Source organism: Lytechinus pictus, chromosome 10, assembly GCF_037042905.1.
Source record: "Lytechinus pictus isolate F3 Inbred chromosome 10, Lp3.0, whole genome shotgun sequence".
NCBI classification, from domain to species: domain Eukaryota; kingdom Metazoa; phylum Echinodermata; class Echinoidea; order Temnopleuroida; family Toxopneustidae; genus Lytechinus; species Lytechinus pictus.
This window is the reverse complement of record NC_087254.1, coordinates 6685870-6713726: the sequence shown is the minus strand read 5'-3', so window position 1 is coordinate 6713726 and position 27857 is coordinate 6685870. Positions and strand designations below refer to the sequence as shown.

The 27857-nt window shown below is 36.1% G+C and overlaps 1 protein-coding gene across 1 annotated transcript; it reads right to left on the bottom strand.

Moving 5' to 3' along the window:
* Nucleotides 1-144: 144 nt before the first annotated feature.
* Nucleotides 145-27094, bottom strand: LOC129269034 (sodium-independent sulfate anion transporter-like). The gene is made up of 14 exons (XM_064105210.1): nt 26964-27094; nt 22368-22765; nt 21456-21675; nt 17876-18041; nt 16889-16943; nt 15279-15378; nt 13570-13724; nt 12212-12284; nt 10247-10297; nt 9410-9470; nt 6634-6830; nt 6129-6328; nt 5082-5315; nt 145-4296 (listed from the first exon to the last, which is right to left on the bottom strand). Exons 2-14 carry the CDS (start codon nt 22566-22568, stop codon nt 4156-4158), a joined length of 1854 nt encoding a protein of 617 aa, XP_063961280.1. The 5' UTR covers nt 22569-22765; nt 26964-27094; the 3' UTR covers nt 145-4155.
* Nucleotides 27095-27857: the final 763 nt, after the last annotated feature.

Genomic DNA, 27857 nt, shown 5'->3' with positions numbered 1-27857 from the left:
GTTACTGAATAAAGGACTAGTCAACTTTGGTCAGGGAACGTTAATGAATTGTCTCCGAATCTTTATTTGTATGGGAATACAAATCGCTACACACCAAGACACAGAAAACAAAATAAAAACGATTCTCTGATTTCTTCTCTTATAAAAGTATCAAAATATAATCTTTATTAATTCTCATGAAGAGAAAAATGTACACTGAATATAAGATAATCACCTATTTAAACTGTTTTAAAATCAGAGGTGCCTTGAGTACTAACATGATGAATGACGCTCTTTCATTCAATGTACAATAAATTTCTGGGTAATTAGGATGCTTTTCACCAACAATACACACACAGACCCGTATTCTGCACTCAGGTTTAATCAAAACTTTGATCTTAAGTTGTTGTTTAACTTTGGATAGCCAATTGTGACACAATCTCTATAAGTACAGGTTTGATTATCAACTCGTCTATCACTCGGATCATTCATTACCATCTGGGCATAATATAATGGTTTATTTTCAATTCGTCCAATTGCCAACTCATCTACTATCACTTGGTCTACCATCAGTTCATCCACTATCCACATGGTCTCATGCCAATTCGTCCACTCACCATTTTGTCTAATAAACAGTTGGTCCAATATCCATTTAGTCCATATACCATTTGGTCTAATTGTTAGTTGTGCAGAATGAATGAAAATGAGATAGATATTAGACCAACTGGTTCTGAGACGAGATGGTCAAAGACGAAATGGTGAAGTGGGCTATTCCACGGTTACTCACGTTACATTTGGAGACACCTTGACTCATACTTGGAGCTGTAACTCCATTATTATTGATAGGAACTAAACATCTCTTTATCACAACATAGTACGCACTCTGACTATCCTTTGTATAAAAACAAAACTTGGGAAATTTCATTATGCTCCTGGCAAATCTTTGAAATGTGTCGGTCGCTCATGTTACATGATTTGGACATGCATAAAATGAAAAGTGGACATATGTGAAAAGTGTCCTCATGCAAGGCTTTTATGAAAGTTGATTATATCCATTTCAAAGAAGTACATGTATATTAGGGAGACAAATTTGTATATAATTCAAAAAATAAAGAACAAATGGTTTTTACTAGGGGTGCATTTAAAGTGGTTACTCACGTTAGGGTTCAGATGGGCTATATGTACAAAGACACATTGAGCTCATGTCCACCAACCTATGGAATTGCCCAAGTGATGATTGGACCAAATGGCTGTTAAGACGAAATGTTGATGGATGGAATGGCATAAGACTATTATGAAAGTAGACCATGTGGTGAGTGGATGAGTTGGCAGTAGACGAATTGGAAATTTAACCAACATGATGAAATGAAAAAACACAGAAATATAATTTTTTATTTTAAGCTTCCCATAAATTTGACACAGAATTAGACCATGACCTAGGTTAAACCAGACTTCAAAATATGGGCCATGGAGTATAAAAAATACAATGGTTATTCTATGTGATTATTTACTTTCAATAATATATCATATCCCCCTCCGTTAGAAGTACCGGTATATGTAATCTGAAAAATCTAAGTCTTTATCTGTCTTAGTGAAAGATATCAATAAAATAATGGCTGAGGAAACAATTAAATGTTTATTTCATATTCTATAGTGATTTCAGATATGAAAATGAATATTAAAGCTATTAGTGTTTTATGTGAAATATAAGCCAAATTATTACCTGTACAAGGCATTATAGCAGATAAATAAATGTCACATTTCGCTCGCTACTTTCGATCCGACACCAACAGGGTAGACATTTGCCACGTTGCCTTCCTCGGGCTTTGCCCATGGGAATACTGTACAAAAACAGAGGGCAATATTGGCCATATTTCTGCTATTGCGCTTGCGCAGTAGCAGCCGATTTGAATGCTAATTTCAGTATTTGCGAAATCTGGTTGGAACAAGTTTGTGAACCAATGCATCGTAGATAATTTAGGCGCGACCAGTGCATATGCATTCCCAGCTGATCACACCCAAGCTCAAGATTTTTACGTGTCAAGTGCATGTGCGCACCATGCATGATGCGCGACTGCGTGGTAACAATTTACGTTACAATCGCTTAGCAAGGATTACTTTGCTAATTTTGTTGATAACCTGACATCAAAAGTAGTGCTGAGTAAACAGGCATATATATTGTTCCAAATAATAGCTTGAAACATATAATACAGCTGTAGGTAACAGTAATAATATTGACTGATTCTTCTTTCGGGAAACATCAAATATATTGCCCTTTAAAGAAACATATTGCCCTCGTCTAAAGACTTGGGCCAATATGATTCTGGTGCGGGCAACACATTTGATGTTCTCCTCAAGGCCTGTCAATATTTAATAATCGTATGATTATTGAACACATAAAAGGGGGAAAGGCAAGTCATAATTAATATTTAAGTAATAATATTATACCATGAGTGCTATTAGTATGCAGTGCTTAGAAACATTGCATTAAGCACTGTATAAATGTTGCATATTATCATCATCATAATTATTATTAAATGGAAAACAAAAAAAAAGGAATAAAAAGATTCAGGCTCAATTTGATTCCCACATACACCAATTGACATGAAAATATCTTCAAATTTTAACACTAAAAACTTATACATGTACATATATAGAATACATCTAGTTTCAAACTAGTCGAAACTGACAAGTGTATAAAAATTCTCATGAAAGACATCTTACCTTCAAAATCATTCTTACTGTCAACATGTCAAATAATGGCCAAATTAAGTGTGATTTCAATCATAAAAAACAATGTAATAATTCAGTTGCCTAAGAAATTTTGTCGAGTGGACAGAAAAAACGGAGAACGCACACACGTAGTAATAAACAAAAGAATTTCATGCCACACCCCCCAGTTTTCCGCAAAACCGAAAATAGAAAATTTTCACAGAGCTCACAGAATTTCATGAAAAAAAAATTTCCAGGCCAAAAAAAATTGAAGAGACATTGTGCATATGACGTTATAATCTCACAGCATCCTCCCTTAGAAGATATAGCAATACCTGTAAACGGAGCTGTCAGAGATGCTGCAGCTGCAAATCACCAACTCATGCAAGACAATTGCTTTAGGGTCTAAGATGGCAGCGCAAAGACGTCAATGAAAATGCGAAAATGTGGGGAAACACAATAAAACGAAACTGCAGATTAAAGTGGAGAATAGCCCATCAAACCTGGGCCCTGTCTTACAAAGAGTTACGATTGATCAGATCTATCGTAACTCTATGGAAATCGATCAGTGTCATAATTGTTTTCTTCGAAAAACTTGCACAATATCCTCTGTATGCAAAGAGAAGTGCAGTGAATTTTCAAAAAAACAATGAATGCATGAATATACATCATAGCTAAGAAATATTTTGAAAAAATATGCAAAATAGATGTTGACGTTGCTGGCCGTCCATAGTTAAGATTGATCGGATCAATCGTAACTCTATGTAAGACGGAGCCCAGTTCATAGTGTTTAGCATGTGTTTGCCAAGCCTTATCTGCATGGAAACTTTGAAGATTTCCTCAGATATGTTTACAATAGCTTTGTAACATGTTTTGTATGGTAAGGGGGTCCTAAAGCTACGAACCACTCATTGCGCATGCCATTTCAATGGCAAAATGCGCACTCTGTGTTTAAGTACGGAACTGTGACTGCAGTGTGACTAACGATTCCTATTCAATTTTTCTACAGAGCCTGCAATAAATCACTAAGTGCAGAGAAAACCAGCAGAGTTATATTCACTTTAATTTCATATTTTTCTACAATAATATAAACATATTTTATAAATTGAGGCACAGAGAAATACTATTTCTTTGCATGATAAATCGAGTGCGTAGCTATAGGACCCCTTGTACATCGGGCGGCAAAAATCAAGAGGTGTTCAGAAAACACAGCGGGATTTTTGTATCATGGGGAATAGTGGTATTTTCTTCTTGGTAAAGGATCTTTAGAATATTTACCACAAATCAGTGCAAGATAATTTGTTCAAATATTCAAATTGGCATAATTGTTACCGTTTGTAAACAAAGTGTGTAGAATTAAGGTTCCCCATCATACATGTTACAGATAAACACAGAATGTGATTCCTGGAACCCTGAAGATCACGGAACTGGCATTGAAGAAAATGGAAAACTGGGGTCTCTGATCTACGCCTTCACGCCACTGTTTTCACGGTCAAGTTTCTCCTCTCCAACGTCCTCTGCTAGACTCCAGATGGCGTCTTGAACCGTGTCGTATATCTGAAGCTGATAAATATCTCCCTTATTCAGCTGCTCCTTGATCGAAGGCTAAGCAAATATAAAACAGATAAAATATTCATATCTGAATGGTACGCACCTTAAAACCCAAGAAAACAACAACAACAGAAAAGATGAATGTGCAACAACATATAAATTAAATGTCTGTGAGGAATACAAGAATAAGTTAAATAAACACAAGTCAACCATGTACAGGATTGTTAGGGTTATTGCTGGATATATATTATTCAGTCAAACATCAGTTATGAAAACATTTTGGGGGGTATTCTCATAGCACGGTTTTATAGTTGAAACTGAGGTTAGCTCAGACCACACTTTTATGAGGTGCCTCTTGTCACTTCATTCATCCAGAATGTTTCACATTCCTTCCCCCTTTTTCAAAGGAAATTTAAAAGATAGAATGATGAAGATACCATAAATTTTTGTTAATTATTTCATGCATTATTCATGCATTGTAGGCTATCTATCATGAATATTGAACAAGGAAGATTAACACTAGCATTCCGTAGAAGGGAGAACTAAGATTACTTTAATGTTAACTACAGTTTAACTACAGTTGGGTTTCATTTTCAGCATACCAGCCCTTGGATCTAGTGCTTTTTACAATACGATTAAACTTGTTGAGTTTGTTACAACAGGGTTGTTCTACATACGTTCCACTCCTCATAAATACCGGGCATAAATAACCATGACAAATAGAGAATTTCAGAAAATGAAGGTTATGACAAAAATGGTTACATAACAGTTAGTACACCTATAGAAAAGCTCGCTCAATGGGACTAAGCTAGGTGTCTGACAAAGACCCGTAAACTCACCAAGACATTGGCGAAAGCAGCTCTGACTCCGGCTCTCCTCAGGTCGACCATGAGATCAGACAAGCCCTGGACCACTGTATAGTCTATCATGTTAACTCGGTAGAAGTCCAGGACCAGCTTGGTAGGATGGTCCACAGAGTAACTCAGCTGCGTGATCTGTTCGCTGATATAATCTATAGATGGATAACGGATGCTACTGTCTACTGTGATCACGGAAATGGACTCCGTTCGGACCTGGATTCACAAACGTGAAAAAGATGGAATCCTAATACATATAAAGACTTTTTTTAGTAACATTCTTTTAGTCCAAGAAACAAAACTGCAATCATACTGTGTTTTTTTTGGTCAATTTTTGTCATCTATTTTCTTTACTTTTAAGTACATTCATTTACATTTTTATCATCATAATTGTTTTTTTTATCTAAATTTAAATTTTCGTTTTCTTATTTATTTAGTCATCGATTATTTGTTGTATTTTTCATTTTCATTATGAAGATGCTGGTGATGGTGATGATGATGATGATGATAATGATAACAATGATGATGAAGATGATGATGATAATGATGATGATGATGGGAAAGAGAATGAGGTGCAAAATATTCCTTTTTTTATTTCATTCAAATAGAGTGATGTAATTTTGTTTTGTTTAAGTAGAAACTATGCAACATAGCTATGATCATATAATTTTTTTTACAATCAATTCAAGTTCATTCACTGCCATTCTTTAGCATTTAGACGTAGCTCTGTTATGTTTTACATTCAACATTTACATAATATCATAATAAATCAAAATTTTCTTCTAATTTCATTTGCAAAGAAGACTGCACTATCTCTTACAGAGTACTGTGAAACTAACTTTTGTAATTGGTGATCTTGTCACGTCAAATTATCAACTTTTCAACCTTACAATATCAATTTCACCTTGCCGTTATCCTCGGACTTGTGCACTCAACACGTAAACTATGTTTACTAGCATAAAAGATTGTTCATTCTTCCTTCATCAGAAAGACAGAAGGCCAAACTTCATAGACTGCTGTGAAACTGACCTGTTGTAATTGGTGTGATTGTGATGAGGATGAAAACTCAAGATCATTGAGCTGATGAGATGAATCAATCTTGATCGACGGTCTTGCCACGGGGAAGAGTAAGATGACAAGATCCACTCCGATACCGATCAACGTTCCATACGCAACATCAAGGCCCAACGAAGCGAGCAGTGTCACTACATACGGAAGAAGGTCCAACTCTGTAGAAAAGAAATAAAGACAATCATTATTTGGATGCAATGTTTGGTCGACCTGCGTGGCTAGTTAGTATAATCTTAAAACTACAGGAATGAAGTTGTAGCAAATGATGATTTCACAAGAAAGTATAAAATCAAGGTTAATTTCCACCATCATTGTAGATCTAGATCTAAGACACTAAGTTGGTCTATGAGTATTTCGTCTCGTAACCAGTTGGTCTAATACTAGTTTTATTTTCATATACACATTTGGGTGGTCATTTTACAGGATTCTGTTGGGAATCGAGGGATTGTCACCCAACACTCACTTCTAATTGTCCACAAACTCTTGATGATGGGAAGCTGAATGAGTTTAATAAGAGCTACAATGATGACGGCACCGAGGGTGGCTTCCGGTATCAACCTGAAGAGGGGCGTTAGGAATGCTATGGCTAACATCACCACAGCACCGGTGAAGATACCCGCAGCGGGGGTTCGGACGCCACTCTGGAAATTCACAGCAGTCCTGGATTCATAAAAGGAAGCAAATGGCATCGGAACTAACTTTGATTTATTGAGTTTTTCATGTCACCTCAAGGTAAATTGCCAATTCGTCCACTGCCAACTCGTCCACTCACCACATGGTCTAACTTCATTTAGTCTAATGCTATTCCATCCATCAACAATTCTAACAACCATTTGGTCCAATAACCACTTGGTCCAATCATCACTTCGTCTAATCACCAATTGGTCTATGAGCATTTTGTCTCATAACCGGTTGGTCTAATACTAGTTTTATTTTCATTCATTTTGCCCAATTAACACTTTGTCTAATTAGATATTATAAGACCAAATGGTATATGGACTAAATGGCCATTGGACCAACTGGTTATCAGATGAAATGGTAAGTGCACAAAATGGCAATTAGACCATGTGGATATTGGACGAACTGATGGTAGACCAAATGATAGTAGACGAGTTGGCAATTGGATTGGATTGGCATTAGACCAACTGAAGTAAACCACCTCAAGCAGCAGCTACCGAGGCACTGGTGAAGTCTGCTGTGAGATGTGTATGGGACCGGTTATACAATTCAGTATAATACTGTAAGGACAACAATAGTAACAGACCTAATAGTAAAGGCTGCAAAAAATATTGAAGTAAGTTAACATATGAATAAGCATATAAATAACAATATGTCAAAAGGCATTCTCAATAATTCCACATATTAATACAGATAACATGAAAAGATATAATACAACAAGTGGAATGCCTCTGGCGGTCTCACCTGCATCACGCGATTCAATATAGCAGCAGTGCTGACTTTGAAAACTACTATAACTCGCACAAGATGTTCAGTGATACTTGGTTACTCTTATGTCCACGTTTTATGAACTAGACCAATACACTTACAGAGATATAATGGTAATTCAACAAATACCCCCAAGGTGGCCAAAGTTCATTGACCTTACATGACCTTTGACCTTGATCATGTGACCTGAAACTCGCACAGGATGTTCAGTGATACTTGATTACTCTTATGTCCAAGTTTCACGAGTCTGATCCATAAACTTTCAAAGTAATGATGGTAATTCAACATATACCCCCATTATGGCCAAAGTTCATTGACCTTTGACCTTGGTCATGTGACCTAAAATGCGCACAGGATGTTCAGTGATACTTGATTACTCTTATGTCCAAGTTTTATGAACTAGACCAACATACTTTCAAAGTTATGATGGTAATTCAACAAATACCCCCAATTTGGCCAAAGTTCATTGACCCTAAATGACCTTTGACCTTGATCATGTGACCTGAAACTTGCACAGGATGTTCAGTAATACTTGATTACTATTATGTCCAAGTTTCATGAATCAGATCCATAAACTTTCAAAGTTATGATGGTAATTCAACAGATACCCCCAATTCGGCCAAAGTTCATTGACCCTAAATGACCTTTGACCTTGGTCATGTGATGTGAAACTCATGCAGGATGTTCAGTGATACTTGATTAACCTTATGTCCAAGTTTCATGAACTAGGTCCATATATTTTCTAAGTTATGATGACATTTCAAAAACTTAACCTTAGGTTAAGATTTTGATGTTGATTCCCCCAACATGGTCTAAGTTCATTGACCCTAAATGACCTTTGACCTTGGTCATGTGACATGAAACTCAGGCAGGATGTTAAGTAATACTTGATTATCCTTATGGCCAAGTTTCATGAACTAGGTCCATATACTTTCTAAGTTATGCTGTCATTTCAAAAATGTAACCTTCGGTTAAGATTTGGTGTTGACGCCGCCGCCGCCGCCGTCGGAAAATCGGCGCCTATAGTCTCACTCTGCTATGCAGGTGAGACAAAAACTGTAACTTGTGAATCAGGTAAAAGAACGCAATTGCAGCAAACAATTATTTCATAAAAAAGCCTTTAAAATCAAGATTAATTACCAATATATTATCAGAGATCTAGATCTGTTACATTGCAATCAACTTATCTTTGTGAGATCATGAAATGTTTATCTGAAAACCGATGATTCTGATAACTAATACAAAAAGGCTTATGTGGGTCAGTGTATAAATATTGCTTGAAAAAATACCCGACATTTGATGGCATTCCGAGCTTATTTTACTCATTTCTCAGCGATTACACATTTTTTTCCAGAGCCATTAGGTAAATATTTTTTTGGGTATATATACAAACACTTGGGTGGTCATTTGATTGAATTATGTTCGTACTCATTTGGATCATTACCAGAACTGGTATTTACCTTTAACTGGGTCAACTTAATTTCCTTCAAGACCGTATCAAAATTTGTTCCTGATCTTCTACCCTCTCCCTCTTGTTCTTGTAACTACCCTCTTGTTCCACCACCCACTACCTACATGAGATACCAGTAACACTAGTGATTTTTACCGGTCTGGGACCGTCGGACCTGCGCTAGTGTCGTGCACTGTGTATAATACTCTAAAATACAAATACTCTAAAAAGGGAACGGTTGGCATGTCTGTAACAGCCACCACCTAAATATCAATTCTGCATATTTTTTATTTCATTTTAATGTTTCTAATATTTTCATGATGCTTCATTATTTCATACTTGCCTGGAAAAACTACCAGTTACTGGATATGCTTGCACAAAGGAGCCTGCTATGTTGCATACACCTTCAATAGAAGAAAAAATAAGCAAAAGCGATTTCTCATGATAATTAGAAAAAAGGGGAAAATGCTCAAATGCAACATAGACACCATTCATCAATTATAAATAAACTATAATCCAATAGATAAATGACTTAAATAACGATATCCTGTCTACTCACATATGGCTTTAACATGGAATAGAAGAATGCTTAAAAAATAGAACAATTCACTTTAATGTGTACCAGACACATTGGTTCAGTGGTTAAGTGTTCATTCAACAGCAGTAGGCTTGGGGTTCAATTCCCAGCCGCATCAAACCATAAAACATTTAAAAACAAAAACATCATATATATATCCATTTGCCCAGCATATTGGAAAATGCAAGAAACGCCTTGAGTGGTTTGTTGATTTTGTACGAGCTATGAGATGCAATACCCTATATAAAAGCATTCTATAGTTCGTACAGATAAATATGAAAACTTGTACCAAAAGACTTATGTTTTTCAAACAATTTTCAAAATGTGCAAGAATCACAATGAATTTCCAGATGATTATATTTTTTCCTAAAATGGAATGTTATACGAGGGTCCCACAAAACTATTACATTAATGGCATTATGTCTCTACACTCAGTCATAGGTGTTGTTACTCATAATGATACATGTTAAATATCCCGAGCTATTTAACTGAAATTTTGTTTAGTTTTACATCAATTTTAAGTGTTAGTTCTACTGTGCAAGAATGTTGTATACAAATATCATAAAGGGCACTACCATTTGTAAATCAGGTGTAAGGTCTTACCTATTGCTACAAGTTCTTGGTTTGGCTCAACTTTGTAGTTACTCTGACGAGCTGAAAAAGGGAATCAATAGGGGTAATAAACTGTATTATTTCAAAATGAAATCCTACTGTAATATCTTATGTACAGTATCCAACAGAACTGGGTACATCCTGATGGATGTGGTGATAAATAAGCATGGCTTCGTTTGCAGCTTGTGAACGAACAAATGCTTCAGTTTATGATCATTAGTTAGCTCATTTGACTTTCTTAGTATTTTCTTATATGTATTTTATATTTCCAAAGGTGTGACAACGTCTCAAGCATTTGCTTATATTGTCATACCGCTACATGTCTGCCACTTACCTACAATCATTTATGGAAATGATCATATCCATCTTTGTCATGTAAAATTTATTATATTTACTTTTGTGATGGTCACACTGTGTATATTGTCATGACATGCAGAAACAAATAAGTAAGTAAGTGAGTAAATAAGTAAGTGAGTAACTAACTAAGTAAGTAAGTAACTAAGTAACTAAGTAAGTAATTAAGTAAGTGAGTAAATGAATAAGTAACTAAGTAAGTGAGTAAATAAGTTCATGTAAGTAAGTAAGTAAATGAATGAATAACTAACTAAACAAATAAATAAATAAAAAAATAATAAATAAATAAATAAAAAAAATAAATGAAAAAAAAAAAAATAGATAAATAAATAAATAATTAATACAGAGGCAGATCTGGGGGTGGAAGGTGTGGGCACACCCTGTGAATTTTGGATTAAAAATGGTGCACCCTGTAAAATGTAGAGTGATTACCTTTTTTCTTGTATTTTATTTTTTAATAATTGTTTGAATTCAACTCACTGTCATTGGATACTGTATCTCTGATTTTCCAGGTGTGTTAAGTTCATACTGAACAACGCTACTAAAATTTATTGAAATAATAGAATGCAACATTCACATAGCATAATACAATGTTTCTAAGCGCTACATGCCTTTATCCCCACTTTAGCACCGCTACTCTTATCAGGCACTCAAGCATTTAAAGAATGAATTTCTACAGTGTACCCATTTTACACTTGGGTGGAGAGTGGCAAATGTAGATAAACACCTTGCCAAAGGAGACAAGTGCTGTGGTAGGATTCAAACCCAAGACCTCTTGGTCCAAAGTCCGGAGACTTATCCAATGAGTAACAATTCAATTAAGTGACTCATAGTTGTACATGTATATGAATTTCATTATTTCTAACCCCTATCCTATTCCCACCCCCTTCCAAGTCTCACAAAAAGCGTGATCATTGAAACACATTACATTTTGTGGAAATTCAGATGCAGTCATTACACTATCTACACATACTTGAGATTATTAAAGGAAAATGAAACCCTTCAAACAAGATAGCTTGTGCAAAAACAGAAAAATCAAAGAAACAGATAACAAAAGATTGAGAAAAATTGAATGAATAATAAGAAAGTTATGTGCATTTGAAGTTTAGATCATTATTATAATGTTGATCCTTCTATTGGCAATGCGACAAAGATGTGTGATGTCACATGTGAACAACTTTCCCATTACTATTCTATATATTTCACTTAAAATGCCTCTTTTACCACATCTATCAGAAGATCATGTATTCTTTCTTTAGGAGGGCATGTAATACATATTTTTAAAGAATGCATTATGGATAAAGAGTTTGTATCACCCTAAGAAAGAGCATAGACATTTTCGGGGTCCATCAAAGGGAAAGTTGTTTACATGTGACGTCACAAATATTTGTCGCATTGCCAATAGGAGAATCTCCATAGCATTTAATAGTGATCGCAATATTCAAATGGTCATACTCTTTCATTTTTTGTCCGATTTATCTCAAAATTGCTTTGATCTTATTCTTTGATTTTTCTGTTTTCACAAAAGCCAACTTGTTCCAAAGGTTTCATTCCCCTTTAAACGAATGTTGCCTATACCATAATATCTAACAAGCAACTTACCAAACCCCTTTCCAATGACAATTGATTCAAAGTACCCTATAATTGGTACTAATGCAATGCCAATGTTGAAAACCTACAGAGAAAGACACGAGACAAGAGAAAACAAGTGCAACTTCAATAAAAGAAAAGATAAGCTATGGCAGAACATGTTTTTGAATAAAATTTTCTATTTTCATATTAAATGCAGAAGAAAAACACATTTTATTTTCCATTAAAAAAATAAGGTTATAACTTTGCAAAGTGTATATGTAATAATAATAATAATGATATTCCGCAATTGTATAGCGCTTAATACATCAGAACGATGTCTCTAAAGCGCATTACAGATATATTATTACCCCGTTCATCGGATCCTTGCATGCCCGCATACAATGTATGCACCTTCTCCACTCCCTGGGGAGCATTCCAACAAGAGTTCCAAGACTCAATTGCTAGGCATACTAAATATGTAGGCTTTCACATTCTACCGGGTACCCATTTAACACCTGGGTGGAGAGTGGCAAAGTGTGGATTAACGCCTTGCCAAAGGACGCTAGGCCATGGTGGGATTCGAACACACGACCCTCTGATTACAAGGCGAGAGTCAGAACCGCTACACCACAACGCTTCCAAGGGGCAAGATATTTTCACTAATGAAAAAAAAACCTCAATAAATGATTTTGGGGGAACTATTATCACACATACTTTCTATTTTCATGCTGCAACTAATCTGAGGACTCTTACAGCTTTTATTCATTTTTCACAATTTGTAAAAATCTTATTGTCTTGCACATTATTATCCGATTATTGTGTGAGACTATCAGACTGTAAATAACAATTGGGACAGTAAGAATTTGACTGAACTCATTATCTTCTGGTGTTTGAAGTTTTGAATAAGCTAAGGGCCTTTTAATTAGCCTTTTTAAGAGGCCCCTAAACTGCTAAAATTAATGGAAATAACAAGGTACAATACAACACATTTAAAAAACAAAATAAAAATGATAATCTACATATTTTCATAGCGACATGCACGCACCACTTCATAAAGTCTGATGCGCAAAAGCGGTACGCAAGCTGCTAATTAAGAACCCCCGGGAAGCGCTTCATCAACATTTGTCATAAAACACGTTGTCAGATCTGACAAATTTTCTTGCTCATTATTGACTGAAATGCACAAATGACTGTTACTATTAACTGTTGGATAAAACTCTAGGAACATTTTCTGAGGGGCATTTCATGAAAGGACCTGTCAGATGTTTTATCTGACAGTTACCATGATGCAAAGTTGTCAGATCTGACAAATGGTTGAGACACCAAATGATGGACGAATGATAAAACGCTCCCCTGAACTCAACAGTGACATCTTTACATCAACTTACCCCTAATATATCTGGTTGATGAAAGTTTGGGAGTTTGAACGAAGGAAGTCCAGTACTGTTTATATTGCCCGTCACGGTGATGACGTCAGCATGACCCGATGACTCCAATGCCAGAGCCACTAACATACCACATGCAACAACCAAAGCATTGCGAGCTGTATAGGGTGAATAGGCAAAACTTGGTCATTATCGTATGGTGATTTTTTTTTTATGTACCTTCAAGCACATTATTTCAGCAGTAAAAGTGTTAATTAGAAGTATTATTATAATAATTAAAATGAGAGCGTTGTTGGCTCAGTCGGTAACGCGTCTGCCTGTCAAACCAAAGATCATGGGTTCGAGTCCACCCCAGGCGGATGACTGAAGCCAGTGCGTCGTGTGTAAACGTCTCTCCCATGTTTCATAGATGCAGGCTATATTACAATAGAAAACACTCCATCCCTTGGATAGGACGTTAAATGGAGACCCCGTGTAGAGTACAGTCACCACCTTTGCACGTTAAGAACCCACTGCACTATTCGTATAAGAGTAGGGGGAAACCCTGGTGTAGTGGTCCACCTGCACTCCCCCCGATCAGTTATATCGGGAGGAGAGACCTGCGGTTCATAGTGATTCAGTTCGCTTTTTGCCTCCCAGGCACAGGCCAAACAAATAATAAATTATATTTCAAAGTATTCTTAAAGAAAATTAGTGCCAGGGTAATAACATACCATATGCTACAACCAAGGCATTGCGAGCTGTATACAATGAAGATGGGTCAAAATCATGTCTGTACTCCATTATATTGAATTTGTTTAAATGTAACTTGATCACTATAAAGCACACATTCATTGTCATAAAATCAATACATTTCAATATATACTTCAACAGTCAAAGTAATATTAGACATATTTTTGTATTTTCAAGTATTTTTAAAAGTTTTTGATAAGGCTACAAACATGCAACATACTACAACCAAGACATTGTGAAAGGCACAGGGTGAAAAAGTAAATATGAGTCTATATTATGTCATAAACTATTCTATAAACCTATTCCATTGACTTTGTTTAAATGTACCAAGATAACACACGCAACCATTCTCATAAAATGAAATATTTTCCTCTTTTGCATCCTTTCTCGTCTTTCCATTTCAATGTTTCTGCCTGTATTTCCTTTCCCTTCTTCATATTACATATGGTGAACTGTAAACCTTCTCCACAAAATAAAATAGAATTTTCAATCATGTTATACTTCAGTACCGGTAGTCAAAGAGCTAGTTACACTGTAGGAGAATTGTGGACTTCATGTACACATGTCATAGCAAGTTAAAATATTGTGATGCATATTAACAGAAAAGTCTATTAGGAGAAAGCATGTCCCAGCCATAGGCTGAATAAAACATGTCATATGAATATAAATAGTTAAACATTAAACAATATTCATGAAATTAAAATTTGAATGTCTGATGGACATTTTTTTTTTTATGGGGGGGGGGGGATATTTCCAGTATCGCATTCTGATCCATGCGATATGATAGATATAACACACACTTTTTAAATCTCTTGTGAAATATAAAGTTAACACATAAAATACATAAATGAATATCATACAAGCACTTAATATAGACATCACTCTCTAGTCTAGTGTCAAGTGCTTTACACAAGCTATTTTTTCTTTAATCATAAAATCATTAATATGGCATGAAAGTTTACAGAGAAATAGATAATTACCTGTTCCCATGAACCATAAGAATTTCCATAAAACTTTGGTTGCCATGGAAGCATCTTGCCAACCTTTCTTTTCCCATGTAACAGTATCTTTTTGAATAAGCTGATGAAAAAAAAAACGAGAATGAGGATTCCCAAATCATTTGACAAACAAAATTACAAAGAAATCAAATTCATTGATAATACAGGGTGAAAAGTATGGTGGATACATTATGTAGAAGGCATATGTAGTCCTGAAAAATACTGTTTTGTTATCTCGTGGTAAAAGCTCTGAAAAGAACTGTTTTGTCTTGACATTTCAAACAGCATACTTTTGATCAAGTTTTCACACCTAATTAAGAATGAAGAGTGAAGAGAAAATAGTTCTTATCATACAGAGTAACAGTCAAATTTAGGATTACCTTAATACCTTTATTGTTTATCTGCCAACCTCTTCGCCCCAAATAATAAATGTCTGTGTTGAATTGTAAAATGCACGGCAAAGTTTATGGAGTTCTCCTGACATACAGTGATGTTTACATTTAAAGGACAAGTCCACCCCAGAAAAATGTTGATTTGAATCAATAAAGAAAATTCCAACAAGTATAATGCTGAAAATTTCATCGAAATCGGATCCATGAAAAATAAAAAAAGTTATGACATTTTAAAGTTTCCCTTATTTTTCATAAAACAGTTACCGGTATATGTACAACTCAATAAATGCAAATGAGAGAGTAGGTTCCTCACTATTTCTTTTGTTTTTTATTGTTTGAATTATACAATATTTCAACTTTCACAGATTTGATAGTAAGGGCCAACTTGACTTAACCCTAAACTGTTAAAATAATTGTGTTGCCACATGTTCATGGAGGAATAAAATTTTGTTTCACATGACAAAGAGGAGAAAAATAGAATATTTCATATGTCATATAATAAAATACCAAAGAAATAGTGAGTGGATGATATCATCAGTCTCCTAATTTAAATTTGCATACCGACTGTTTTGTGAAATTAAGCGAAACTTTAAAATGACATAACTTTCTTATTTTACATCCGATTTTGAAGAAATTTTCAGTGTTATTCTTTTCTCATTTTATTCAAATCAACTTTTTGTTGGGGTGGACTTGTCCTTTAAGAGATTTAAATGATATCCTCATTGAAAATCAATACACACAATACAAAAACACACACAAAAAGCTCTGTTATACACAGAGTTATACAGAGGTCTGCAATAGATTTCAAATATCAAACAATGATTCTGATTGGTTCCTGGTCAGTGTTTTGTACAAATGCGCTTGCAACAATAATCCTGATTGGCCATATTAGTTTTCTGCTACAGAGCCTAGTTGAAAATATAATTAAAATTTAAAAAAAAATTGAAAATGAAAATGTATATGAAATGTATTTTTCAAGATGTAAGAGATGCCAGGTATTTACAGGATACATATTCTATTCTACAAAAATAACCAAAAACAAAGTACATCATTTCAGAAAATCGGTCGCAAATACATGTAATGTACATTATATTCAAATAACCGTTTCAATACTAGTTACCCATCTGGAAAAAAGAAAAGTGACATTGCTTATTTTTTTTAATGAATGAAAGAATAAAAGAATCAAATCGACTGACTTACTGTAAGTAGAACTAGAGCAACAATTGTAATAACTCCCATAAGAACATCCCATGGGCTATACAAAAGAAAGGAACATTGAAATATCCTTTAAATCATATTTCATCACAAGCAATGAGTTCATTAATTTAATCTGCACTGCTAATTCATATATACAGTATAAGATCAATTACACTAAAACATGATCTGTGGGTAATGTGTCCTCAAAATTGATTTTAAAAAAGGTGAACTTTCATAGTATGAACGATGATGTAAGGTCAATCTGCCTATCAGTTAGAGCTATTTGTTACCATAGAAATCAGTTTGACTTTGGCAAAATATTACTGAATTAAAAATATGAAATCATGTGAATAAACACAAATAGCACATTCTTGTCTGATAAGGTATTTTAAAGTATAGGCAATTATTAGACATATGAATTACTGATTAAGTTATGCAAACTCATTTTATACAGGGCCCCATCTTACAAAGAGTTACGATTGATCCAATCAATTGAAACTCTATGGAAATCCATCAGTGTCATAATTTTTTCTACAGGAAATTTGCCAAATGTCCTTTAAAATAAAGGAGAACACACAGAACTGTCAAGAAATCAATGAATTTATGGATATACATTCATATCTAGAAAAGTTTTTGAACATACATGCATTTTTCTGTGTTGACTTTGCTGGCTTTCCATAGTTGCGATTGATTGGATAAATCGCAACTCTTTGTAAGATGGGGCCCTGGGGAGCGTTTCATCAATATTTTCATCCGACAAGTTGTCAGATCTGACATCTTTCCATGATTTTGATTGGCTGAGAGGCACTGTTCCTATGGTAACTGTCGGATAAAATGGGACTTGTCGGATTAAACGTCCGACAAATCCTTTCATGAAACGCCCCCCCAGGTGTACATGTAGTCATCTATATAGACAATTTTCATTGTGGTGTCTCATTATCTCAAACCAAAACTGGAATTTTTTTTTTACTGTATCCCTAATATACTCACTTTGTATCAGGAATGTATTTGAAGGTATTATAAACATCCTCGGCGAAACTTCCCGATGAGAAATGAATACCCAGTATGTGTTTAACTTGCCCAAATGCAATCGTGATGGCAGATGCTGTAGTGAAACCGGCAACCACCGATGCGGATATGAACCCGGTCAGGGTTCCTGTCAAAACCAAAAGTAAATCATTCATAATTGTCTGGAAATGTTGATCACTATTTCCTCTCTATTTTATGTAGGAATTAAAAGTAATATATAAACTTACATTATTACCAAGTGCAATAGGGTAATAAATCTAACTTTGTTTTACAATGTCAGTAGCATATACATGTAGGTGAATGCCTGTCTTATAAAACTCAAGAGCACAGAATCTTCTGGGGGGTTTTTTTTTCAAAGAAAATTTATTAACTTTTCTATGTTACTAATTAGAGGCTAAAAAAAGTAGGAAAGAAAACAACGTTAAAAAAAAAGTAGCACGAAATATTTCTGCAAGTTTCCATCAAGCCTGATATCCTGTTAACTCAGAATCATATTCTGATTTACAGCTTTTATAATCTTTTCAACAAAAAAGTTCAACATTATCCCTAGGTACACAATTATTGGAAAATTAAACAATAAAAATTAAAAATCATAAAAAATTAAAAATCATAAAAAATAAGTTTTATCAGTCACATTTGTTCAGGAGAAGAGCTCTAATAAATGGTTAAAATACTTCCCAATATCAATGACGCAATAAAGAAAGTAGGATTCAAATTTATTAAATTAACAAAATAGTATATGAACACAAGAACATTGATTCCACATCTTGGTCAAATTGACACAAACTTGTAAAACTGTTGCTTACACACGTAACAAGCATGTGTGTAATTTTGAATATCTTGGAATTCCATCCAGAAGTGCCCAAAATGAACAACAAACTGAACATCCTGGACAAACACAAAAATTATTACATTTTTCTTGATTCACTAAAAAATGCACTGTCATAGACTGGGATTGTTCTTACATTCACGTACTCAATCTATCAGTTATTTCAGCACAAGAAGGGTTAATGAAAACAAAAGGTTTTTTAATGCCAGAATTCAGAGAATAAAAGCATGTCTATGAAGTCTATGAGATAGTGCTGCAAGTCAGGCGCCATGTTCGGGTTCGGTTCGGTTCGGCAAGGTTCGGCAGAAAATTGCCGAACATTGGTTCGGTTCGGGGTTCGGTAATGATAGACTGATAAAGTTATAGTTCATTCAGGTATACGTAGCGTACCGGTAGACAATTTGTACTTGATTGACTGCATGTGCTCGCGTGTCCTCTGTCACATCAAACCATTTTATCTCTATCTTGTTGACATGAAACTATGAAAGTTATAGCGCTCAACGAATCAACTGTTATCTCGAATTTGATTATCTGATGACAGATTTATTGGGTAACTCACAGTTCTAAAATGGCGACTCTTCCTCGTCGTCCATACCTGGACCACACTTTGGATACTTGCCAAATTAACTACGCTCGCACTCGTACCAGCTAGGCCAGCGCATGCAGTCCCCTTGTAGCGGGACTCTGAGCTCATGAATATTTATATTTACAGTCCGGCCAAACGTGATTGGCCATTGCATCACATACGAGGCGGCCAGCGCCAGTGCACTGAACTGCAGGCATAGTAGGGCCAGGGGCGTGTCGAAGAAAGCGTGCTTATGTAATGCGCCTTTCGCTAATTGGCTCGATGGGTGAACTAAACCACCAATCGCATGTCGCTGATTGTCGCATTGGTACATACAGCCACGTGCTTTGTCTGCCAGCGAAACTCAGCTCACCAATTGAAGAGCAATTGCCGAGATTTCTATGATTTTATTGGTCAGATTTATCGACCATGAACATACAGACAAAGTGGGATGCAAAGTTTTACGACTGTAATGGGACAGGGGGAGTAGAGTGATCATCGAATTGTTTATGGTTAATTTGAGAAGTTGATAAGAAAGGGAAAAAAGTAAAGATTGGGGGTCATTTTCCCCCAAGAGATGAATGTTTCCGCTTTATCTTCATTCAACTTTTCAACGAGGGGAAGGGGATCTTGCTATATGCTATACCGTAATCATTCATGAGTGTTTGATTTTTATTTTCATCTGATTGTTAATAATAAAAAAGATAACTTCACCTCATCTCATTTCTATATCATTTGTTTTGCGTCTCTCCTTTCCATCTCTAACAGTCACTCACTTTATTTCCTACTTTCACTGGATCTCTCGTTTTCAAAACTCTTTACTTCTCTCTAAAATCATGAAAACTAGACAGTAGCGAGCCGACACCTCAATAATAATGTTAATCACCTCAATCAGATCTTTATTCTCCGCCGCAACAATACACGAGTTACGATCTTAATCACGTATCGTAATTCGTAATATAATGGTACTTCATCTTTCACTTTCAGTTTATTGAGCTCATTCATTCAAAATACTTTGAAGATTTTCAAACAAGAATCTTGTTCGCCACCTAAAAACAACAATATTTAAATAATTAGATTTATCCAATGAACACTCGTACAGTTTTGGTTTTCTTTACCATGCTTCGGCGATTCGGCCACAGAGCGAGAGATGATGAAAGCCAGTAAAATGATTATAGCGCAAGCTCGCGCAACATCATTCATCGGATCTCCTTTCTTCATCAGGGCCATAAAAACCACAATGTCAACATGAAAATGAAAACAAAATCTAGTAACCACAAAATAAGCGCATACTTCCAACATACAATTGCAAAGAAGATTAGAGAATGCGCAAATATAATGATTAGAAAGGGTGTAAACTTATAAATTTATTAGCTGAAAGCCGGGTTTTTTTTTTTGCCGAACTTCCGAACCAAGTCTTAGTGTTCGGTTCGGTTCTGTTCGGTTCGGAAGTGCCATGTTCGGCGAACTACCGTTCGGTTCGGCGGTTCGGCTAACTGAATCAATCTGTGGTTTAAGAGAGAATACTGGGCAATTTCATAAGTATGTATATCCAACCCCCCCCCCCCCCCCACTTGTGAAACCCCCTGAAATTATTTTTCTAGTTTTTTAATTCATGTTAAAGATTGTAAGGTTTTAATATAACTTATCAAGGAGTGAAGTAAGAATGGACAAAATTAGGGAGTCGGATGGACAAAAAGATTGGGCTAGTGGTCTAGTGGTTCTCACCCCCGTCTTTCAAACAGAGGGTCGTAGGTTCCAATCCTAGCCATGGCGTGTTTTCCTTCAGCAAGAAATTTATTCACACTGCACTTGACCCAGGTGAGGTGAATGGGTACCCAGCAGGATTATTTTTTTAATGCACGAGTGCTGCAAGGCACCTCGGGCTAAGCTAAAGCCAGGTAACAATAATAATAACAATTGCCTATTATTATCATTATTATTAATATTGTTTTCGTTATCGTTGTTATTGTTACTGTTATTATTATTTTTATTATTATTGGCGTTGTCCTACAGTAATAATAATAACAATTGCCTATCATTATTATTATCATCATTATTATTATTGTTTTTGTTATCGTTGTTGTTATTGTTACTGTTATTATTAGTATTATTATTATTATTGGCGTTGTACTGCAGTTTCCTACCTAGATGGAATATGCCCATTATCAGCTGTATAATACCGCAGAGGAATGCAAGTAGAATGGCGTACGATGGCTCATGGATGCCAGTATGCTGATCGGGATCCTGTTTGCCGTAGGAGGAGACGAGAAGAGACATGATGGCCGTGGGTCCTATGGTGACGTCTTTAGCTCCTCCCAGAATGCAGTACACAAAACAGCCCATGTAGGATGAATACAAGCCGTACTAGAAGACAAGCATATATGAAAAAGAGCAGTGCTCAGGACATCAGAGGCAGCCCAATGTTTTGAACAGACAGTGACAATTAACCTTGTTTTTAAAGGGGCTTTCACAATAGCTTGTGCGATTGTTTGCGATCATTTGGTCACAATATATGTTGCACAGAATCGCAATGGTTGTAAGCAGTCGTACCTCCAATTGTGAAAGGGGCTTAACTGACTTTGTTTCTAACTGACTTTCTCATGAAATGGGTGGTTACTGCAAAAACAAATCTCAGAGATTTGATACCTTCAGAACCCCCCCCCCCCCTCCTCCCACAACCCTCTACCTTACCATGAATGTCTCGTGGGCAGGACACATAAATGTATTCTGATGCCAGTTTTATAGAGATTTACTAGATGGTAACTATGGCAACTTTATATTGTATTGTAACCACCATAGAACCTGGAGTGTGATTGGCTGCCACGTCTTGTTACCATGGTTGTTGCCATGATGGCTAAAGTTACCATGCAATTTGCATAGTTGTATCTCTCTATGAAACAGACCCCTGGACAGCATTTCATGAAAGGACTTGTCAGAGGTTTTATCTGATATTGATCTTATGACAACTTGGTGGAGAATTTTTTGATGAAATGCTCTCCCGATCTATTAAAAGAAGAGAAAAGAAAATAGGAACCACGACCGGACCTTGTACCAACCTGGATTGGAAGCTTGGCCACACTGGCATACGCTAAGCTCTGCGGGATGACCATCAATCCAACCGTCAATCCAGCAAGAATATCACTGACCAAGAAACCGCAAGAATACCCTGGGAGCCATTTTGTGATCGGGAAACGATTCTTCCAGCTCTTCACCGAGCAATAGTCCCTGGCAGCCTTCTTGACAGCGATGCAATCCATGTTTTAGTTCCCAACTTCCGATTCAACAATGTTCAGGTCCAGTTCAGGTCCAAATATTCAACATTCTTCATAAGAACCAGCCATTAGAATCATCATCACATCAGTGCTACGCTTTTAAATAATTGGTGCACATTTGAAGCTGTGGTATAGATGGTAGTTGGAACTGTAGCTAAGCTTGAACTCTCAAGCCTGTATTGCTTGAAGAAAAAGCAAAAAGAATAGTGTTAGGGATGACCTACATCAAACTTCATACTGTTCACATAATTCAATTCAATTACAATCAATTTAACTATTTAATTCATGATTAAAAATATACCAATATAGACATTACAAATAAAGCATTGAATGAATACCATAACACATTGCACTAAATAGCACTCTACAAGCTTTAATTAGTGAATTAAAGGGGAATCCAGCCTTGGCCATAAAATGTTGTGTTGGGAAGAAGAAAAATAAATTAAACAGAATGGTGAAAGTTTGAAAGAAATCGGACAAGCAATAAGAAAGTTATAGCTGCTTTAAAATTGAGATCACCAGTACTATGTAGATTTCAAATTGGCAACGGGGTAAGTAAATTATGACAAGGGGCAAGGACAACTTTCCCATAGGCCATGTACTTTATTATCAGGGATTTGCGGTTTTCTCCTAAGTACCCATTCCCCTGGGGCAGTAATCTAAATATAACCCAGGTAGTATATTGTTTTATGTCCACATGGAAGAAAAATATAATTTGAAATAAAACTTTTGGGGAAAATTACATTTTAGCCATAATATGTATTGGAGTACATGGAAGAGTAGTCCTTGCCTTACATCACTATGACATCCCATATGCGGCCAATTTGAAGCCTCCATGGGTATAGTGATTACCAATATTTACAACTTTTAAAATTTCATAACTTTCTTGTTGTTTGTCAAATATTGTTCAAACTTTCACCTATCAACTTGTCTGATTTTTCTTTTCCTTATAAAAACAAGTTTTTATTTGGGTTGGTTTCCCCTTTAAAGCAGAATATATGATTTTATGAATAAATTAGCATAATTAGTTCATATAAAATGAAGTATATGAATGTAAATATACATTTAGTGAAGTTTAGCTATACAATCAAGTAGTTAAAGGACAAGTCCACTCCAACAAAAACTTGATTTGAATAAAAAGAGAAAAATTCAACAAGCATAACACTGAAAATTTTATCAAAATCGGATGTAAAATAAGAAAGTTATGACATTTTAAAGTTTCGCTTCATTTCACAAAACAGTTATATGCACATCTCGGTCGGTATGCAAATGAGGGAACTGATGACATCACTCACTCACTATTTCTTTTGTATTTTATTATCTGAAATATGAAATATTTTGATTTTCTCGTCATTGTCATGTGAAATGAAGTTTCATTCCTCCCTGAACACGTGGAATTCCATTATTTTAACATTTTGTGCTTCAGGCAAGGAGGTCCTAATCGTCAAATTTGTAAAAATTGAAATATTGTATAATTCAAACAATAAAAAACAAAAGAAATAGTGAGTGAGTGATGTCATCGACTCTCTCATTTGGATGTAACTGGCTCGTTCATATAACTATTTTGTTGAAAATAAGCGAAACTTTGAAATGTCATAACTTTCTTATTTTACATCTGATTTTGATGAAATTTTCAGCATTCTGCTCGTCTGATTTTTCTCTATTGATTCAAATCAACATTTTTCTGAGGTGGACTTGACCTTTAATGTCATTTTTCTACCATCTTGTAATTTTTTTTTGCCATATCATGGTCTTTGGCAGAGAAATGGGGGGGGGGGGGCATATTTATGCTAATTTATTCCTGAGATTATGTTTTTGGCTCTCACTGCTTCCAACACTCATTTGCAAGTTGCACTGCACCTAAGCAATGCTGAATGATATGTGGATATGCTGTGTGTGTGTGTCATGTGATCACGAGATTGGCTGAATTATTGTATAAAGACACCTGGGTGACCCTTGCTGCAAGTACAAAGTGGGGAGATTCAGGCTTATGAGGAAGGGGGAGAGCAAAAGATATGAAATGTGGAACTGTGTATGACTATGTATTACAAGCTGTGTAACCTTTTTTTTGGCTGCAAAGTAGAGGCAGGTCCAGGATACAACTGCATGAAGGGGGGGAACTGAAATTTTTGAAAGGGTCAAGAACTACTACTAAGAATAAGATTAAGAGTTATCATATGGTCATGTGCAGGGGCGGATCCAGGATTTTCCAAAAGGAAAATTTGACAAGCAAAAAAAAATGTTTTCACCTAAAAATGCATTTCATTTCGTCCAGGTAAAATTTGAAGAAAAAAAACCCAAATCCTAATAAAAATATATGCTGTGACTTTCAAAAGGGGGGCACTATGTAAAAACAGCATAATGGCACTCAAGGGGGGGGGGGGTGGGTTGGATGTGTGCCCCCTCCCCCTGGATTCGCCACTGGTCATGCGTGTATTAGGAGACTGCTGCAGGCTTCCAAAAATTTTAAGTGGGGCATGAAAATATTTTACTTCCATTGAAATGAAAATTTTAAAAGGCGGAATATACCTTATTCCTTCCATTCCTGATTGTAATTAACCTCTTTGGTGTCAAGATACTATATTTGAAAAAAGATATACCCCCTCCGTCCCTGATGTAACCCATTTGCTGTCAAAAAATATATATTTGAAAAGAGGGGGCTAACATACCCCCTTATGTGTCCTTTGGCTTCACACCTGATGACTGCACATGACATGATTTTGTAATTGTAAAAAAATATATACATCCACACGTACGCACACGCCACGTGTAGATTCTCCGATAGATAGGCGAATGTCTTAAAGCTAAATGAATGTAATGCAGTAAAACACTGATTTCGTGAGAAAGTCTGTAAAACCAAGGTAAAGTATTGATATATCATCGTGGATCTAGATCTGGTACAGTTACATAAACTGAACTTTGTGAAATCATAATATCTAGCTAAAAAACGATCACACTAAAGATCGCCAACACAGATAGGCACACGTGGGACAGTGTATTATTATTGCTGGAATAAAGACCCGCGGAAGTGACCGAATCCGCGCTTATTTCTCAGCAATTACACAATTTCTTCCAGAATCCTTTGGCACATATTTTTTATTCATACAAACAAGACACTTTGGTGATCATTATATTAAATTCTGTAAAAAGTCATTTTGAGATCGTTCCCACAACTGGAATTTATCCCCGGGGGGGCACTCAGTATATAATGCATAGTGGGTATGTGCCGCGGAGGGGACCCCCATTTTTACACTCAAATTTCCGATCCAAGGCATAGCATTTTTGTCTTATTGAGAAAAAGAACAAAGAAAGCCGTTCCAAGGCATAGCACTTTCTTCTTATCGAGAAAAAAGGAAGACAGAAATCCGCTCCAAAGCGTCGCATATTTTTCGTTACGCCGTTCCGGTCGCATTGAAGCTGCAATTTTGGTGAAAAGCGGCCGAGAGCGCTGTCCAACCATCGCCTCTGCGCGAGCGCACTCGGCGGCCGTGCCGCCGGGCTAGCTGCATCATGCACACATGCCCGTTCCATAGGGATGCGTACAAACTTACACGCTGGCGATCCGTTCCAAGGACCCCCGTTTTTACAAACATTTGTCGTTCCGAAGCCCGTTCCGAGGACCCTCCTTTTTACAATAAGCCCGCTCCAAGGCCCCCGTTTTTTGTCTCGCCCGCGGCACACTCCTACCACTTTTTTGGTCGAGTGCCCCCCCCCCCCCGGGAATTTATCTTTAAACTCAATCCTGCTGTGGCCTGTCACGATAGCTACGTGTACTTTATTATCATACTTATCGCCAAGTTTATCTGCTCCTTGAATTCCTTGAATTTTAATCCTCAACAAAGTACAGTGAACAGTCTTATTCTGAAACCAATCACCATCATATCATGGCAGATGAAAAACCATAACCATGTTCATGCCGTCCAAGAATTTTGAATGAGTATATAGACTATAAATGAAAAAATAGTGCCAGCCACGAATGCCAGCAATTTTCTCTTTTTTTTGCTTTTTCTGTCTTTTTCAAAACTAAAAGCACACACCGGTACTACTAGTACTAGGGATGCATTTGCTTTGGCAGTGATACGCGCTAAATAAGAATGCTGATATTAAAATATTATTATTACATGTACACTCGCGTTTTGAAATAATTGAAACCCGGACTACCGCCCGGAGTACAGCGCCGACAGGGAGCGTCGAGCGAGGTTAGGGTAGCTACTCTGCCGGTACTTCCGGCGACACTCGGACCTCACTCTCTGAACACACCCAGTCACACTCACGATACGACATATTTTTTTGACAGATCAACATTGGAATTCCGTAACACATCGAATTTATAAAAATCATTACATTACAGTCTGCCAAACTGGTAACATGTCGGCTTACTTATCACGTATTTGGAGCTTCAATTTCAAGTTTAAGACTGCTAACTGGCTTTCCTCGTTCTTTGACTTTGCTGTTGATGGACGAGATCATGTGATATGTTACAGCTGGTAAATTATCACGTGACAATATGTGCCGTGCACCCCCTTCCCACAAAAAAGTTGCCCCCCCCCCCCAGAATTGTGAAAAGTGAAAGAAAATAAATGTACAGTAAATTTTAAATAGTAGGAATGTACAAAACTGAAAAACAAACAGAGATTCCTATATAATGCGCCTTTCTTATGATAAATCAATCTTTTAAATTAACAAATGCAACTTTTTACATATGCAGACTTTCACCTTCACCTCGCAATACGTGTGAGTGGGTCCGCGGAACGGTTTTGAAAGTGGGCTGAGCCGAAAGTGAGGGGGGGGGGGGTGACCATGCAAAAAAAAATCACATTTAAATGGACGTTAAAAAGTTTATACAGTTGTTTAAAAAGTTTAAACAGTAGTTTTATATAAAACTGAGTGACGGGCTTATAAACAACGTGCTAAAATTTTAAACAGCGTTTTTACAGTGTTTATTTGAAATGTATATTGTTGGAGAATATATTTGTATAAGCATGCTAAAATTTCAGCCGTTCGGTTGCCATGAATTTGTGCAATAAAATACCATTATTGAATTGAATCGAATTGAAAAAATATAGCATTTCATTTTTGTCTTGTCTTTCCGTTGATGCCCACAATCAAAGTGTTGTTTATTTTGTCTGTTCCATGCGCCCCACATTTTTTACCTCCAATACCCCCCCCCCCCCCATTTAAAAATTGATTGATTGATTGAATTTATTCTTCTTCATTTCAAACAAACTGACAAAGTAATTAGATACAAATCACAATAAGAATAACAGAAATGGA

Bases quoted from the DNA above. Each gene is read 5' to 3' on its own strand.
- LOC129269034 (XM_064105210.1), bottom strand. From the start codon at position 22,568: ATGGATTGCATCGCTGTCAAGAAGGCTGCCAGGGACTATTGCTCGGTG. The intron at 18,042-21,455 runs GTAGGAAACTGC...TGGTTTTGACAG, and splicing joins AATGGGCATATTCCATCTAG to GAACCCTGACCGGGTTCATA. The intron at 16,944-17,875 runs GTGAGTATATTA...TCTTTTGTATAG, and splicing joins AAATACATTCCTGATACAAA to CCCATGGGATGTTCTTATGG.